Raw genomic sequence first — 17,257 nt, 5'->3', positions numbered from 1 at the left:
TGAATATATAACAAATAAAGGTCTGAACTATACAGTAGGGTGTTGGAAACCAAATCTGACACAGGGACCAAGTCAATAGACAAAAATATTGTGTAATCTGTTACCCTCATAAACTTCAAATAATCTATAAAAATCCCTATTTAATAAAATGGGAGGATAAGAACCAGGGTTCTCTCTGTGCTGACATAGATCCAATAATTCAGAACACTTATATTGTAGGTCACACTTCTATTTTTCCTTGAAATAAAAAAAGGTTTTGGATGCTGTTTTGTAAAGTATTATCAGATGGCCAAATGTCAAGTTTACAGCTTTGAATATTAACTGAAGTACAAAAAGGTCACAGACGTATTAATAAATTAAATATAATTTGTTCTTCAGTGGTTTCTGAGGACGTCCCTGCTGTTAAAGAGTTGTGAGACCGTGTGTCTCAGATGTTCTTGGGCAGAATATCAAATATTTTTCAAATGTAATATTATTTCACATTGGTGAATGTGACTGATTACCCAGGACAATCGGTGGCGCTGTATGACCCGTCTGGAGCCCCGTCGTCGTGGTGATGCGATGGGCGTGGGACGGGGGGAGGTGCGAGGTGAGACGCCCCTTAAAACGGCCAGCCAGATGCAGCGAGGTTCGGCGTCGCTACAGTCCACGCCGACAGAACACTGGAAGCGCCACTCGTGGCCCGACGGAGCTGGTGCGACACCCGACACCCTCAGCATAGCACCTCCACATCTACACCAACACAGACCGTCTGTGCAGCAAACACACACTGATACAGACGAGTCGTCGCGCGGCTTCACGCCCCGGGGCTGAGATGTCTCGTCGCCTTTGAGCGATCTCTGCTTGACGCATCGCAGCCCGAAGTGGCAATCGAGGCTAAATCGATGGAAAACACAGAAAAGTCAGTCGTCTCCATCCGAACTCTGGATGCAGAGCAACGAGTCTTCAATGTGTGAATTTGTAATCCTTGTGTTGGATTTATCTTGAGCTTCATAATTCATGTATTTCCTCCTTTGGGCAACTTATAAGATCATGTTTTGTAGGTCTATAGGTGGTCCAGCCATCATGATCCAATCCAAAGCAAGAAGAGCATCCAGTGTCTGACTGGATCAGACTTCATCATTGGTTCAGTTTTCTACCGTGTGCTCTTCAACTAGTCCTCATTTGTTTTTCATCTGGGTTTGATTTGGCCCTTATCTTTGAAATCGGAGGCAAATTTCTTTAATCGAAACAGGGAATCTCCACCTTTTCTTGCCCTCTCTCTTTCATGTGGTCCGATTCATCGCAACCATCCAAGCATTGTGAGTAAGAAACAGCGTCGGTTCCACGGTGACTACAGCGGCAGCATTAGTCTCCAGCTTCAACTCTTCCTCTCCAAAGCTGTCAGAGTAAAGTTGTCCTCATGACGGAGGAGTGGTTTGCTGCTGATGTTCACATCGGTTTAAATTTAGCACCCGTGTCTGAATTTCCAAAACAAATCCATCCCGGACCAGTTGGATCTGAAAACTCCTGCACCAGTTCAGAAGGCAGTTTTCTTGCCAAACTCGATTTTAAAAGTAGAAACGATGTCTCAGATACCGTGAGTCGCCCTCCACCAGGCTCCACAGTGCATCGCTGGCTGTGGCTGACTATCTTTATTGCCGTCTAAGTATATCCTCCCTCCTCTCCACCCTGCCGTTCTCTCTCTCCCTCCTTTGGGTCTATTTGCTGACATCCCTGCATCATCCTCTCTTTCTCTCTCTCCGTCACATTCCTCTCATCCTTCAGCCTCACAGTCCAGCCCATTGGTCGAGCACCGAGCCATGCAACCCTCTCTCTCTCTCTCTTTGTGTGTGTGTGTGTGTGTGTGTGTGTGTGTGTGTGTGTGTGTGTGTGTGTGTGTGTGTGTGTGTGTGTGTGTGTGTGTGTGTGTGTGTGTGTGTGTGTGCTGGGTCTCCCTGTCGCCTCCCTTTAGACTCACAACCTGGTGGCTGATGCTGTTGTTCGTGTTCAGAGTACACTTTAAAACTACGTGTGTACTTCTACAACCATCAGTTTTTTAATAATTGATGGACAGAATAGTCGTGAAGAGCAAAAACAACGAACATTTTCCGTTTCCAGCTTCTGAAATGTGAAGATTAGCTGCGTTTTTCAATTTAGTCTTCGATTCCACACATTTCTATAAAACCATGAACAGTGACTTGAGTAAATAATAAACATCACAAAAACCTAGGTAAGGTCAGAGGTTATTTATTGTAAACTGAGGTTATCGATGACATTTGAACAGGGTGATAATCTGTTGCATTTAGTTGTGTTTTCATGTTGCTTTCTTTCACTGGTTGTAAAATTGTTAAATATTTTGTTACTGCATTACATTTTATGTCATTTGACCAAGTGGCAATCAGCAATGATGTCACTGGTTAGTTTGTGAGCAACAATCAAACAGACACGCCCCCAAAACCAGGTCTTCTTGAATCTTCTTTTCTAATGAATGAGGGATTATTTTCAGATGGACCTCCAGAAAACTAATAAGAAGGAGTGACTTTAGCTAACAACACCGAGATAACTGATGGACACATTTTATTCACTTTGGATTTGATGAGAGAAGTTGAATGGGAGTCTATGGAGCCGGAGGCTTTTTGGAGCCGACCTCTAGTGGCACTCGCTGGTATTGCAGCTGAAGACACTTCTGGATCAGAACCATTTTACAGACCTGCAAGCTACGAACTCTTTTATATCCAGTTAATGGTTTTCACATCATGTGTATTATCCCCTGAAATTGAATTAATTAAATGAGTTCACATTAATTAAAATAATGAAATAAAACGTAATGTCTGTCTGTCTGTCTGTCTGTCTGTCTGTCTGTCTGTCTGTCTATCTATCTATCTATCTATCTATCTATCTATCTATCTATCTACCTACCTATCTATCTATCTATCTATCTATCTATCTATCTATCTATCTATCTATCTATCTATCTATCTATCTATCTATCTATCTATCTATCTATCTATCTATCTATCTATCTATCTATCTATCTATCTATCTATCTATCTATCTATCAACACAGCTCTTCTTCTTGTCTTTGAGACGTTGTGGCATGTTTCCTATTTTGCATGTGTGGAATGTGTCAGCGTAGGCAAACACACCATTGTAGTATGAATAGAAATGTGTGCAAGTATGCAGTGTTGACTTCAAGTCTGCAGACACAGAAATACCAAACTGCTTTTTAAATAACACAACCAGGATTTTTGAGTTTTGGGAGTTTAAAAAAAACCCACAGCAATATATCTGTAATTTATTAAAATATAATGTATAGCTCTAATAAAGACAGAAAATGGGTCAAGATCAAGAAAATTAGGGGATGAAATATATTGATTGCTTGTCATGTGGTAGAGGGGTAGCAAATGAGGGAAGCGATTTCTGAAAATGAATTTATGCTAAGCTTAATTTCTCTCTTTATTTATTGAAACATAATTTAGACTTGGCCATAAAGGTCTTGCTATGTGGCATCCCTTTATGTTATAAACCTGTCCCCATACGTGAACTCATAACTTGCGAGCAACAGAGTCAAATTGTGAAAGAGTGTAAATGACTGTGTGCGTTTATGTCTTTTAATAACAGTGTATATGAGAGTAAAAATGATTACAACCAAACTGCCAACTTGCATCAATGTTCGTGCTTCTTGAATAACTGGAAATGTGAATGCCAGGCTGTGTGTGTGTGTGTGTGTGTGTGTGTGTGTGTGTGTGTGTGTGTGTGTGTGTGTGTGTGTGTGTGTGTGTGTGTGTGTGTGTGTGTGTGTGTGTGTGTGTGTGTGTGCGTGTCTGTCCTCCTCTCTCCCTCCACAAACAGCTCTTGCAGTGCTGTCAGCCCCTCAGTCCTCTTTTCATTGACACCTGAGTGCAGCTGAGAGGACAGACAGCGAGAGAAAGGGAGAATGAAGAAGTGGAGACACTAAAAAAGGCTGACGCTCATGCAAACATCATCCAGCAGCCTCTGCATCTTCATCTCCTGCCACCACTGGCCTTCACTTCCCTCTCCTCTTCCCTCCTCAACCCCTTCTCTCTTCTGTGCCCATTGAATTCTTCAACTTTCTTTTCCTTCCCTGTGTTGCAACTGTAAAACAAAAACCTACTTAACATTGTTGTGTCGTTGCTCTGCATGCCTCTCCATGAGAGGAGGCTGATTTAGAAAATGCATTGTGACCAATCGGTGTACTCGTGACAGAGTTTCACTGATGGTGAGGACTCGTAATCATGGAGGAGTCAACCCAGAACAAAAATAACATAATGTGATGTGTGAGTCAGAGGAGGAACATGCATCTGTTCTGCCCTGATTGTTTACGCCTGGAGTATGAGGGCGACCAACCACATGATGGCTGTGAGGGGAGATGCTTCTCTCTCGCTTTGACTCTCTCTTATATTCTCTTCATGGTCTAAGAATATAACGTGCAAACCAACAAAGCACATCCAATCAAATTCTGTTATTCAATCTATCAATGAATCGGTTGTTCTCGGCAGAATGTACCATATTTAGACACAGACGCTGTAGCTAATCGATGGCATGACCAGTTGACGAGATGGTATTCATAAAGACGGTCGGAGGTCATGTGTAGTTTTAGTCATGTCTGAGGGAACCAAGGGTCAATGTCACAAAAGATGTCTGATGATTATATGACCCATCTGTGATCCGCCTTCCCTCAACTGAGTCACGTAGTCAAAGACACGGTAATGCAGTGAGTGGCTGCAACCGTATCAGCAGAAAAGCTGCTAGCGCTCTGACCAGGACAACTAGCACGATCTAGCATCGTTCTTAGCACAGTTAGCAGTTTTCGACTGCGAGGGCAAAATTGTACAAAAACTAAGAATAATGTTCCTGAAAGTAAAAATGCAAATAATTTGGATACTTCATCGTCTCAGGTACAAAAGAATCCGGAGAACTCTTTGGACGCACGAAACAAAACCGAAAACCGATATTGGATGGTGGTGATCTTCGGACCCTCAGGCGGCACTGCATTAAAAATGGGCACAATTCTGGAGTGGAAATCACTGCATGGGCTCAGAAACACTTCTGAAAACCATCGTCTGTGAACACAGTTCATCGCTGCATCCACAAATGCAGGTTAAAACTTTACTTGCCAAACCACATTCTGCACGTATTCCAACAGCATGGTTCTCTAGTAGAAGAGTCCGCTGATAAACTGGCCTCCTGCAGTCCAGACCTGTCAATCATTGAAAACATCTGGAGCATCAGTACATGACAAATACAACAAAGGAGACCCTGAACTGTTGAGCAGCTGAAATCCTCTATCGGGCAAGAATGGGACCACATTTCACTTTCAAAACTCCAGAAACTGGTCTCCTCAGTTCACAAACGTTTCCAGAGTGTTGTTAAAAGAAGAGTTGATGCAGCTCAGTGGTGAACATGATCCTGGAACAACTTTTTGAGATGTATTGCTGACATCAGATTCAAAATGATCAGATATTTTTATATAACAATAAAATCTCTCAGTTTCAATATTTGATTTGTTGTCTTTAGTCTATTTTCAATAAAATATGGGTTTACATAATTTGCAAATCATTGCATTCTGTTTTTTATTTAGATTTTATACAGCGTCCCAACTTTTATGGAAAGAGAATTTTTCAAAAAAGTGAATTTCAATTAGTCTTACATAATCCTTGAACCGAAGTTGGAAGTTCTGGTTTCACTTCAGCGCTTTAATGTCTTCAAGCACTATTTCAAGAAAATCAATTAACACTGCAAAATCTTTTAAACAAAATACTGCTGATATTCTGAAAACTGCATTAGACAACTTTAATACACTTTGAATTCTATCATCTTACTAAGAAATCTTATTGTTGAATAAGATGATCAGTAAACTATTTTTTTTTAATAAAAGTGGAAAACGTATCATCCAAAATACACAATACCTAAAAAAACAACAACAACACACAAACTCACCGACTTAAGTTACATAAGTTGCAAACTAAAAAATGTTCTGCAGTAAAGCTCAATTGAGGGCTTAAGTTTCGGAAGAATAAGGAGTGAGGCAGCAACAAGAGAACGAGTGGGAAGGAGAACAAAGCAGAGAAGGTGGTGAATAAAGAGCTGTCAGCCACAATCTCAGTCAAACAGGAGAAAACACAGACAGAGGAGAGGGAGAGAGAGGGACGAGAGACTCGACCGGACAGCAAACAAGGAGAGGACGACCGAGACAGAGAAAACCGCTGTAGGACAGAGAGGAAGATAAAATCATGTCACTCGAGCTACAGTGAAACGTGGAAACACTTTTTCAGAACTCTTTACACACTCCAGTTTGCACATTTACATCGCGGCCACGGCGATGACATCCAGAGACCCGAAGAGGTCACAGTGAGTTTCTGAAGTGTTTAGGGCCAAATAAAAGAACAGTAGGAATTTAGAAGTAGGAAATTACAGGTCATCCAGACCTTTAAGTCCTTCACACGTACTAACAGTTTGATCAATTGATTCGTTTCATCTGGCTTCATAGATAAATAGAGCTGGGTATCATCTGCAAAACAATGGAAATGTATGCAGTGTTTCCTGATAATAATTATACGAAGAAAAGCATGTACAATGTGAAACATATCGGTCCCAGCACAGAACCCTGTGGAACTCCATGAAGCTACGTCCACTTTTAAAAACAGTCAATGTCCCGCCTAAAGCTTTATCTGATTGGTTTCACCTCACAAGTAATGGCCTATCAGAGGACCTGTGTTTCAAAGTTAAAAACACCACAGTCGCATATGCTGAAGTTGCAAAAACACCACAATCATGTCATATTTGCTGATGTTAAGAGTTTAAAGACACGTCGTGTTGAATTAAAGTTCGTCTCACACCATAGCTACCTACTGTCTCACGTCATGTTCATTAGTTAAACAACACGTATGTTTATTTATTTAATTTTTTTGCCATCATGTGTTCAGCCGAGGACATGGCAGAAAAAAAAAGCAGCACACAACATTATTTAAGACCGCAGACGAGAAGCTTTTGGGTCTGGAGCCGGCCAGAAAAATATGAAGATTACAGAACAACCTTCATATTTTAACTTCCACAGAAAAGCACATTTTAAAATCATGTATCAAACATTCTGCTGGTGTTTCAATAAAAGATGTCTTTGTTGTTATTTCAAATTTTGACAGAAAGACTTTCATTTTTACTGCAAATGTAAATCGGTTTCTAAATAACGGTTATCCGTCTCCTTGATTACCAATAATCGTCGGTCGACCCCGGAAACAAACCTAGTAAGCATCTTTTAATCCAAAGTTCTGTGTTTTAAAACAAAAACGTATCACTGTGTAGATAGCCTTGGTATTGAAATTGGTTACCAAATGACAAGGCTTTTTTCGATACTAGGTAGTATCGAAGCAATTCGACCAGCCGTAGTTATGGTACAAGCCTTGATTGAAGTGTTTTGGATGTTCATTTTGGAAGTTGATTTCAAGTTGTTCTCGGCAGAGTAAATGTGCTATTTGAATCCAAACAAGCTAAAAAAGGATAAACTATTGTTGAGATCCAGAATTGGCTTTTTGTTTTACAAGCCGATCATTACAAGCTATGAACTCCACATTATTAAATGTTAATAGGACAAATATGAATTCAGGCAGCTTAAAGTCTAAGGTTTAAGGGAAAAGCATGGCCACACTTTATACTTTCCTTACTTATTTATTCTAACACGAATTGAAAAGGGTTGTTTTTATGGCAGCGGGACAGAAACAGCCGGAGACAATGAGCAGCAGGGTGACTGGTGGGATAAAGAAACCCACGAACACAGCAGAGACACTGGAGCCCCTCAACAATACAACACGGGGGGCAGATCAGGGATAAAAGCACACAGCAAAAAGTAGGCACACACTCCAACCACCTACAATGAAACTACAGTAACTACAGTTATAGACTTCAACAAACAAAGACAAATAACTTGGTGGTACTTTGTTTCCTGTTGAAATTTATGGCTGCATCCTCTTTTTCCTCCCCTGAGAGAGAACAGGAAACCACATGGTGTTGATGTCCAGCGCTGCATTCTGTGATACCGACAACGTTTCCACAGAGAAAACAACTCTTCTACCATTTCTACACAAAGCAGAATGAACACTTCCCCTCAAACCTCCAGCTTTTTAAATACTTCTCTCATGTTGTTTTTGAGTCGATGTGTTTGCTCTTAATAAATAAAATCATGAATAAGAAATAGAACAATGTGCTTATTATTGATGTTGAAACCTGAGGGAGAATTCTCAGAGAAGCATTTTTTTTTATTAAATAAAGACTTTTTGATATCATTTTTCATTTACATGTTTTGCAGCAGTGTATTTTAAAAGAGGGAAGGAAACCCTGTCTTTGCACTTTTGTTTGTGCTTGTGATATCTCGCTCACAAATAAACATTCAGTCGACTAGCGTGACACAAATCGTGCTTCGCCATTCAGCCTAAATATATTAAGATATTATTTTTTGTCCATATCGCCCTCAGTCTGGTGAAATATGAACTTCAAATTGTTTTTCAGAAGCACAGAACCGGGAGGTGGTAATTCTAGTTTATCGTTGTTTTTTACTTCATCAAACAGAAGATACCAAAACAAGGCAGTCTGTCATCAAAAGTAAATAAACAAATTAAAGATGAAATATGTAGATCGAAAATATGACTGATGGGAAAAACTAATAATAAACCATAATGAGCTATTAAACATGTTTACATTTTGCGCAAAAAAAAGTTAACTAAGAATTAAAGTATGTAACTTCTCACGACAACTTCACTAGGAAAGAAATCAATATCTGATCCAGAATAAATTAAAGGTTAGATAATTCTTGTCTTATTTGCCTTTTTTTTTTAAGGTCCGTAATTTCAAAGTTTCAATGCAAGAGCTTCTTAATAACCAAATGTGACTCATAAAAGTTAGAAACTATCACTTTGACATTCATCTATCTGCACTAATACGATAAACTCAGAAGATAAACTGTGATGATTATTTGCTTCAGATCAGACACATTCAGTGGAGACATGAGTTTCACTGATTCCTCCGAACAGCCACCAGAGGGCAGAGTTGCGTCACAAAGAGCTGAATAAAAACAGCCTCCTTCACACATTCAGTCTGCACAACACGTTTCAAATAATCAAATAAATGATCTGTTTTTAACCACTGTGCTTTTTCTCATTAACTAAAGTTACATTTCAGCCCACGGTACAAAATATACAGAACAAGCTCACTGTATCGTGAAGGTTTTTGAGGAGGTCTCATGTTTGCTGTTGACTCCCATACAAAGTGTTGACAAATAAAGGCACCAAAGTCTTTATAATTCAGCAGCTGCAGTGATGCTGTACGAGGGAATAATATCAGAAGGAGAAAGAGACGGCTGAACATCACTGATGTCGGTCACATGGGATACGAGTGCTGGATGTAGCTGAAAATATGGCGCACTGACCGAGAAATCTACGATGAGGTCACATCGCAGTGTAAACGGAGAACACGTGCACTCGTAATATGTCTCTGACAGCGGCAGGAAGAGCTCGCTAATTGACCTATTTTTAGTCGACTGTGAAAATTGTTCAGAGCTAAAAATAACCACGAATTCGTTTTTATGTTTTCCATTGAAATTTTCTTTGTGAGTCGCAGCTGCTGTCACTACAGGCTGGTCTGAATAACGGGCCTGGAAACACACATGTGCCTTCACAGTGAAGGATCAGAGTGTGGAGGAACTACAGAAGCAGTCTGACTCTGAGATTGACATCATGCAGGTCAGGTGCTCGGTAAAATTCATGCGATCCAACCACTCAATTTGAATTTCTTGTGTTCAAGTGGTTCACTGTGTCCTGATGGTGGTGCTCGAGGAGAGCCTCAGTTCCTGCATCATTCAGCTTGTGCTAATATTGAGAAGTTTGAACGCGGAAACAGGAAATAATTTGACTGCATCATGTATCATGTCAATATCAGGAAAATATCAGTTTACGTTTTAGGCATAACATATTAATGCAATCAGTTTAACCGGACCTCCAGTCTTTGGAGTGGACGGGATAGAAAAGCTACAAATAGGTAAGAAGCGTTGTTTCATTTCAGTGCATTTAATACACCTTTCATGTCTCCTGCTGCGTTTTCATGTATATTATTAACACAGACTCAGTTCTCAGGTAAGACATTTGTGAACAGTTTAAGTTATTAACTTTAGATTTACACCTGCAAATTTTAAAATTCCCTCCTTGTTAGATTTGATATGAGACTGAAAAGGATTCAGTTTTTTGTTGTTGCTGCATTAAGAAGTTTCCTATAATGTAAAAAAAAAAAAATCTTGTTTTGCACAATCAGCAGTCTAAAACTCAAATGTAATAAATTTGGACACAAATAAAACTGAGAAAATTCGACCATGAAGAAGCGTGGAGGCAATTTTTTTAAATTTTTGCTCAAAAATGTATACAAAAAAAAAAATCATGAAGTACTTAATATTGAATTTTCAACTAATGACAAATCAACTCATTATTTCTATGCAAGATTCAATATGTAGATTTAATATTACCCTCCAATTCATTTACAGATGCACAATATTGGATCTTTTGCCGATATCAATTATGCTGATATTTTTGAACTCTTTTGGCTGAATGCTGATATATGCACATATTCAGTTTGTCATAACGACCAGGATCACAGTTCTTCAGACGGGCAATTCAATTTGTGATGTTGAAGGAATCCAGTGTGACCGACGCTGAGGAATCATTGAAAATAAAAATTGTTTTTGTTATAAACACAAGAGAACCCTTTGGTGCCATAAACACGTCCACAACACAACAACCACAACAGTAAAATCCTGCTTTTACATGAATGCATTTAAATGATTTTAAAAAGACACTTTTTATACTCAAATTCAAACAATTGTTTCAAATTTAAATGATAATAAAGCGATTGTTAAACTAAAGAAAAACTGTCTGTCATTCAGTGATATTTCCGGAGGAGGTTATCCCTGTTAAAGACCACTGCTGAGCAGTTTGGCCCATTTAGCATGAGCAGCAGTCAGCAGCGCTGAGTCGGGACATTCTGTAACCACAGACCTCTAAAGACTCCTCATTGTTGTGCCGGAGCAGCAGAGATGCTCTGAGATCAGTCCGGTTCACTTCCCCCTCTGCAGACACGGTATGTACACCGCGGAGCAGCGCTGACCGCAGAGCAGCCGGAGTAGATGTATCACACCATTGTTCCATGAGACAGTAGCTCTGTGTGTCTCAGACGGCAGCGGGACGAAATGGTTCGGCTGTTTGTGTTTCAAAGGACATAGAGAGGAAGGAAACAACGGCCGAGGCAACGCTGACAGACGGACTGAAGACAGGAGATCAGGACAATTATTGTTTCATACCAGAAACTCATCTCAGAAACTGTAACAGTGCTGCGTTTACTGTTTCCTTCCAAAACAACCGGCGTCTGAATTTCACCGAGTGTCCAGGTAGACCACGCGACCCTGAACATCTTCATTCAAACCCACAGGAGTGATTCTACTCACAATAAATACAACAATCATTACAAATATGGACAACACAGTCAGTTTACCACAGACAGCAAGAACAGTATGATTCATGAAAGCAAGATTACACCAGACGATGTGCTTTAAGCATCACTGTCGTAACAATAATCACGTTAAAGCACATCCTCCAGTGTAATAATGTGATTATACAACAAGTTACCAACTAAATAAAATATGTAAACAAAATGTTTTCATATTGTGGAGCAATTCACTCTCAAAATATACATTTTTGTGTTAGTGTGATCTCCGTCTCCATGGCAGCACATGGGGTATGACTAACAACTGGAAAACAACCAGTCCACTCTTATGTAACGTATGCACTGTTTACTACTCCAGGAAGTAGTCCGACCCTTAGCAACCACCTAGCAACAGAGAGGATTTATAGTCTCCAACTGAATAAATACAGAACATAGAAACACTAAACTGAACCAAAACCAAACCGGTCCAGCTAGCCTCCGCTAGGACTGTAAGTGCGTGACTATCCGTGGTGTTACGGTACGGGTGCTCGGAGCGACCAAAAAGGACCAAAAGAGACCCGACTTCACCAAATGGGTCATTTAATAGACCTATAACAAGTAGAAACTACATTATATTACATACTATATGAAACTCTATTCTAATTCTATGTTCCCATTGAGGAGGTGGAGGGATATTTGTAGTGATGAGCAGGATGTGATGTCATGATGATTTGTTCCTTATGTTCAGTTGACCAATCAGATCTCTGGGTTGAACTCTGGTTGTTTAATCTCGGCAGGTAGGTAGGTAGTTACTTTATTAATCCCCGAGGGGACATTTTTTTCGCTACGTTATAATAAAACAAAGTTCTGACTGAATCAACTACACACATTATACCATGTCATTCATCGGGCTTTGTCACAAGGCAAACTAAACGTTTTTTAGCTCAATCTCAAAAGCTCATTTACACTTTTATCATTTGATACAGAACGACGGCCCATTCGTCAGGGAGTTTACTGTATTGAGGCTTTGAGACACTGAAAACAAGCCCACGAAGGGAAAGATCTTCCTGATGGAGCGATGAGCTCTGCAGCCACGTCTCCTCTCTTGTTAGGAATCTGTTTAGCTTCCACTGACCTGGCAAGTCTGAGAAGCTCTCGGCCTATTTTAGGATGTGTTTTGCTCAGAAACATGTGGAAATGATGAAATCAGAGGAGAGCAGACGGAGCTGCCTTTGATGTTACCTATCCCGTCAGGTTCGTATTCAGCGAGGCCGGATCGTTTCTTTCTACCTTCAGCTCAAGTGTTTTTTCCATTTATTCAGAATGATTGTTAAGATTTCACAACTTTGGCCCAGAACATATTTACACTGGTGAACAATTGTTAAAGTGCAGAATATGACAACGAATGAGTTCTTTGGCCTTCAACCCAAGTTCCATGTTTTCAGTTTATAACCTCCAGGCAATCATTTATATTAAACTTATAATATATATCTTACAAACGCAAACATGACAAGGAAAATTCAATATTTGTAGATGCACAAGTTTGTTCTTCTAAAACCAGGGCTGGTCAGGATGGAACGTCTGCAAACGATTCCCTCCGGAGGCTGGACAGACCCATACTTACGCAGTGAATGTTTCTGCTGTTTTGCAGGAGCGTTCCAGGTTGCTGTTTCCGTCCTCTGACCTCTGTGTGTCTCACTGTGGGCGGAGCTCCACCTCTGCTGCACTGACACGGTGTGAAGCAGACGCGGGTGGAGGGAGTTAGGGGAGATTGTCCACTCATTGATCGATCGCGTTGATAGTGTCGTTCCCGCAAACAGGTTAAAAAATAAATAAATAAAAAATGCTGAAATTGATCGCCAAATATACCTGATTGGTTGTCAATGTACCTGAGCCCCGCCCCCAGTAAGTCTATGTGTCGGAAACAATGCCCTCGTTGGAGACCCCCGTTCCAGTACAATTTAACTACATTTGAGATACAATCCTTACATGTAATAAACTCGTTAGCATGAGGAGCTGTGAGTGTTAAAACACAGATGCTGACTGCAGGTTTATGTTCCGCTGTTTCAACAGATTTCCTCGTTTGATGGATGAAGAGACTCGTCGTCATCGACTCAAGTACAGTAAAACCTGAAGTCCATTTCACTGCAGAGACATAAAACTCACCACGACCACGTCTCCTCCAGCAGCATGTGCTGCATCGGCTGACGTAGTTATTGGCACATAGTGCATGATGGGAGTTTTATGTTCCATTGATATATTCTGCATCCTGACAATTGAAGAACCAACAGCAGGAAAGGATTTACTGTACAAAGAGATTTTCTTCATTTGAAATCACCTTAAAATTATATTGTTTTGTGTTATGATGAAAAAAACAAATGTGAATAATATCATTATTTTCATCACAGTGAATCTGAGTGTCCTTGCAGGTATCACAGTGAAAAGAACAGCATTTCCACTCCATGTCCTGCTTCATCGTTTAATTATCGCCATTTCACTGTGTTCACATGTAAGTTATTCATGCCACAGCTGCACGGTACTTTTCCCTGACGTTCGTATTGCTGCCTTCGCTCTGACTGTGCCGACCACTCGGCATGAAGCCAGATGGACATCTGGTTCCACGTTGACACCTTCTGGCTCAGTTCCACGACAGTAAAGTGGATCAGAGCCGTGGACAGCAGGTGAGCCACTGCAGGTGAAGAGTATCTGTGGATCTGTGTGCTCATGGAAACACAACATCAACTCTTCTATCTTCTGCTCTGGCTCTGTGCTTGTTATCGTGGGGACTCCACTAATGCACTTCCCGTAAATTGGGGGACTCAGAAGAGGCAATGAGACATTTTGAACTTCACTACTTCCCTGGTAACCAATAAGCCTGTCGATGATCAGATTAGAGACAAAACGACCAATCAGAAAATACTCCAACCGTCCAATGAGCTCAGTCTCAGTCAGGTTTACTGAGTGCTCAAGTAAACATTACATTTCCAGGTTACATTACCAAAATGCAAATCAATGTGTTTCCATCGAGTACTGTGAAGATTAATACTTGGTTGGAGGTAGAGTTACGGGGGAGGATGTAATTCTCCAGATGAACGTCCAATCAAACATGGAAATATGACATTTCTGCTGTTTCCATGTATTCATTTGAGGAAGGTTACTCTGCACAGATCGAAGTTGAAGCTTCACTGGATGTTCAAGTCTCGTTCTTCATGAACACCATGATTTATTCAGAAAGTCTGTTTCCAATGCATTTTGTCATATTTTCCTTTTAGTTCCACCCGAGAGGAGCATAAAAACCTGACATATCTTTGGGGGGAATTTTTGGCATTTGCACTCTGTATTTTATATATATATTTAAAAAGTATAGCAATCTTGTATCTGCAAAAAATATATCGCATTTCCCCATTTCAGGTGTAGACACTTTACATGCAGGACATTTGTAATGCAAATGTCCTGTTTGCATACATTAATTGCATTATCATTGCATTATCTTTCCATTAACAACTCAATCTTGTTGGCTTTAATTGCACTTGCACACACACACACACACACACACACACACACACACACACACACACACACACACACACACACACACACACACACACACACACACACACACACACACACACACACACACCCAAGGCAATGGCAGGTGAAACACTGCACATGGTCCAAACATAACCAGAGAGAAATAAGTGAGGAAACAGTCAGTGAGGTCTTTATGAGGGCGTGACAGAGCTGCACTGAGGGACCTGATCCCAGCAGCACGGGGAGCAGCTGGGGGCCCAGATGGGACCACATCCCCCCCCAGAGTGATCCAGATGAAGCTTTCTGGGCACACACACACACACACACACACACACACACACACACACACACACACACACACACACACACACACACACACACACACACACACACACACACACACACACACAGATGAGAAGAGGGAAAGCACCTGATCCCTCTTCAGGACAGCCGGTCCACTCCTCCTCCATCCAGCTAACTGACTGAATTAAATGTTCTCTGCTTTCATTCTTCTTTTTCTCATCTGAAAGTGTTTTTATTTTTTCGCTCACACACACACACACACACACACACACACACACACACACACACACACACACACACACACACACACACACACACACACACACACACACACACACACACACACACACACACACACACACACAGAGGAATGAACTTGTCCTGTCCTAACCAAGTGGCAACGAACCGTGATGTCACCCATCGATTTGTGAACTGATGTTTTGGTGCATCCAGTTTGGATTTTGCCACGCCGCCTTCTTGTTTTCTTTAAACAAGACGTGACCATATTTGGACAAGCTGGGGAGGGAGGAGCGAGTGGATCCGACTAAGAACCTAAGGACACTATGCCCCGCCCACCTACAGCAGAAATCTGACTGCACCTCAGGCCTGTCAATCAAACCAGACATGGTCCAAACATCTGAGGCCTAATATCTAATTAATGATATACTCATTTTATGTTGCACCACCAGAACACTGATCTGAAAAAGTGAATTTAGTAAACGACACCATAATGACGTGTTTAAAAAATGTATCGACTTTGGATTTGATGAGAGAAGTTGAATGGGAGTCTATGGAGCCGGAGGCTTTTTGGAGCCGACCTCTAGTGGCACTCGCTGGTATTGCAGTTCAACTACACTCTTTTATGCCGTTTATGACCTTAACTCTAATAATAACTCCTCCTTGCGTGACCCTAATATTTACTAGAGGTAAAAAATCAATTCACCAAAGTTTTACAATTGACAAACAAATGTTTGTAGCAATGATTCTGCAGAAATAAAGCTCATTAAGACTGATTGACATGTGATGTGCATTGTTTTTGAAAATATCACTCGTGTTATATGTCCCTATTAGTGCATGATTGAACTTTATCTCAGGGTCTAGTGTTAAAAAAAAGGAAGCAAAAAGCACAATAAATAGTAAAACTGAATCGCAAAATGAGGCTGTGGTGACCTTTCAACCTTGACCCACACGGCATCTACCCACATCATTCCTCTCATTCACACACACACACACACACACACACACACACACACACACACACACACACACACACACACACACACACACACACACACACACACACACACACACACACACACACACACACACACACACACACACACACAGAGCTTAACAGAGCTCCATTGTCACACATTTCACAGCAAGTCTCAGCCTGTCTGCCCCCTCATCCCCTCTCATCCCCCCCATGCCATACAGTACAGAGCCAAGCCTCTCATTCCCAAGTCCAAAAAAACACACACACAACAATGCCTGTTCCCCATCTGCAGCGGCCTATTTGCTCCCTGCCCCCCCCCCCTTTTCCCCTCCATCCCCCCTCCGTCCCCCCGTCCCCCCACTCCTGATGTATACACACGAGCCCCTCGGCCTAATGTGGAGGGTGTAAGTGGTTGTTGTACGGGGACACTTCATCACTGGGAATGGAAGAGTCACTTAGCGATATTGTTTTTTTTAGATAGAGACTATTTATTTCCTGAACTTCTCCCACTGCATCCTCACCATCTACTCAGCAGGACGGCTGCAGAATATCCCAGCATGCACCATTACACACACAGGACAACACATTCACACTGACATGGGAGTTTCCAGTGGAACCCGCAACATGCGTACAACGTAGTACTGACAGGTGCTGCTTTTGAATTCTCCATGTAGATAAAACCCACTCTGATTGGCCACTTGTCAGTCCCTCCAGTTTTTTTGTGATTGATGCGATGAAACATGTTTG

General features: G+C 41.1%; 1 protein-coding gene across 4 annotated transcripts in view; it reads right to left on the bottom strand.

Annotated features, from left to right (window-relative positions):
• Positions 1-17,257, bottom strand: part of LOC138635133 (rho GTPase-activating protein 23-like) — a 74,346-nt gene that overhangs the window by 28,048 nt on the left and 29,041 nt on the right. Inside the window, exon 1 of one of the 4 annotated variants that reach the window (XM_069722480.1) lies at positions 504-1,757. The exons of 2 other annotated variants lie outside the window; for them this stretch is intronic. In XM_069722480.1, coding sequence (XP_069578581.1) covers positions 504-719 — 216 coding nt within the window. In that variant the 5' untranslated portion in view covers positions 720-1,757. Of the gene's footprint in view, positions 1-503; positions 1,758-17,257 lie in introns of those variants that run through there. One more of the 4 variants, XM_069722479.1, reaches the window with a different exon arrangement.

Source organism: Brachyistius frenatus, unplaced genomic scaffold (assembly GCF_029030835.1).
Source record: "Brachyistius frenatus isolate BFR_SWC_R1_liver_20210118 unplaced genomic scaffold, ASM2903083v1 Contig_293, whole genome shotgun sequence".
NCBI classification, from domain to species: domain Eukaryota; kingdom Metazoa; phylum Chordata; class Actinopteri; family Embiotocidae; genus Brachyistius; species Brachyistius frenatus.
This window is presented reverse-complemented; position numbering and strand designations above follow the sequence as displayed.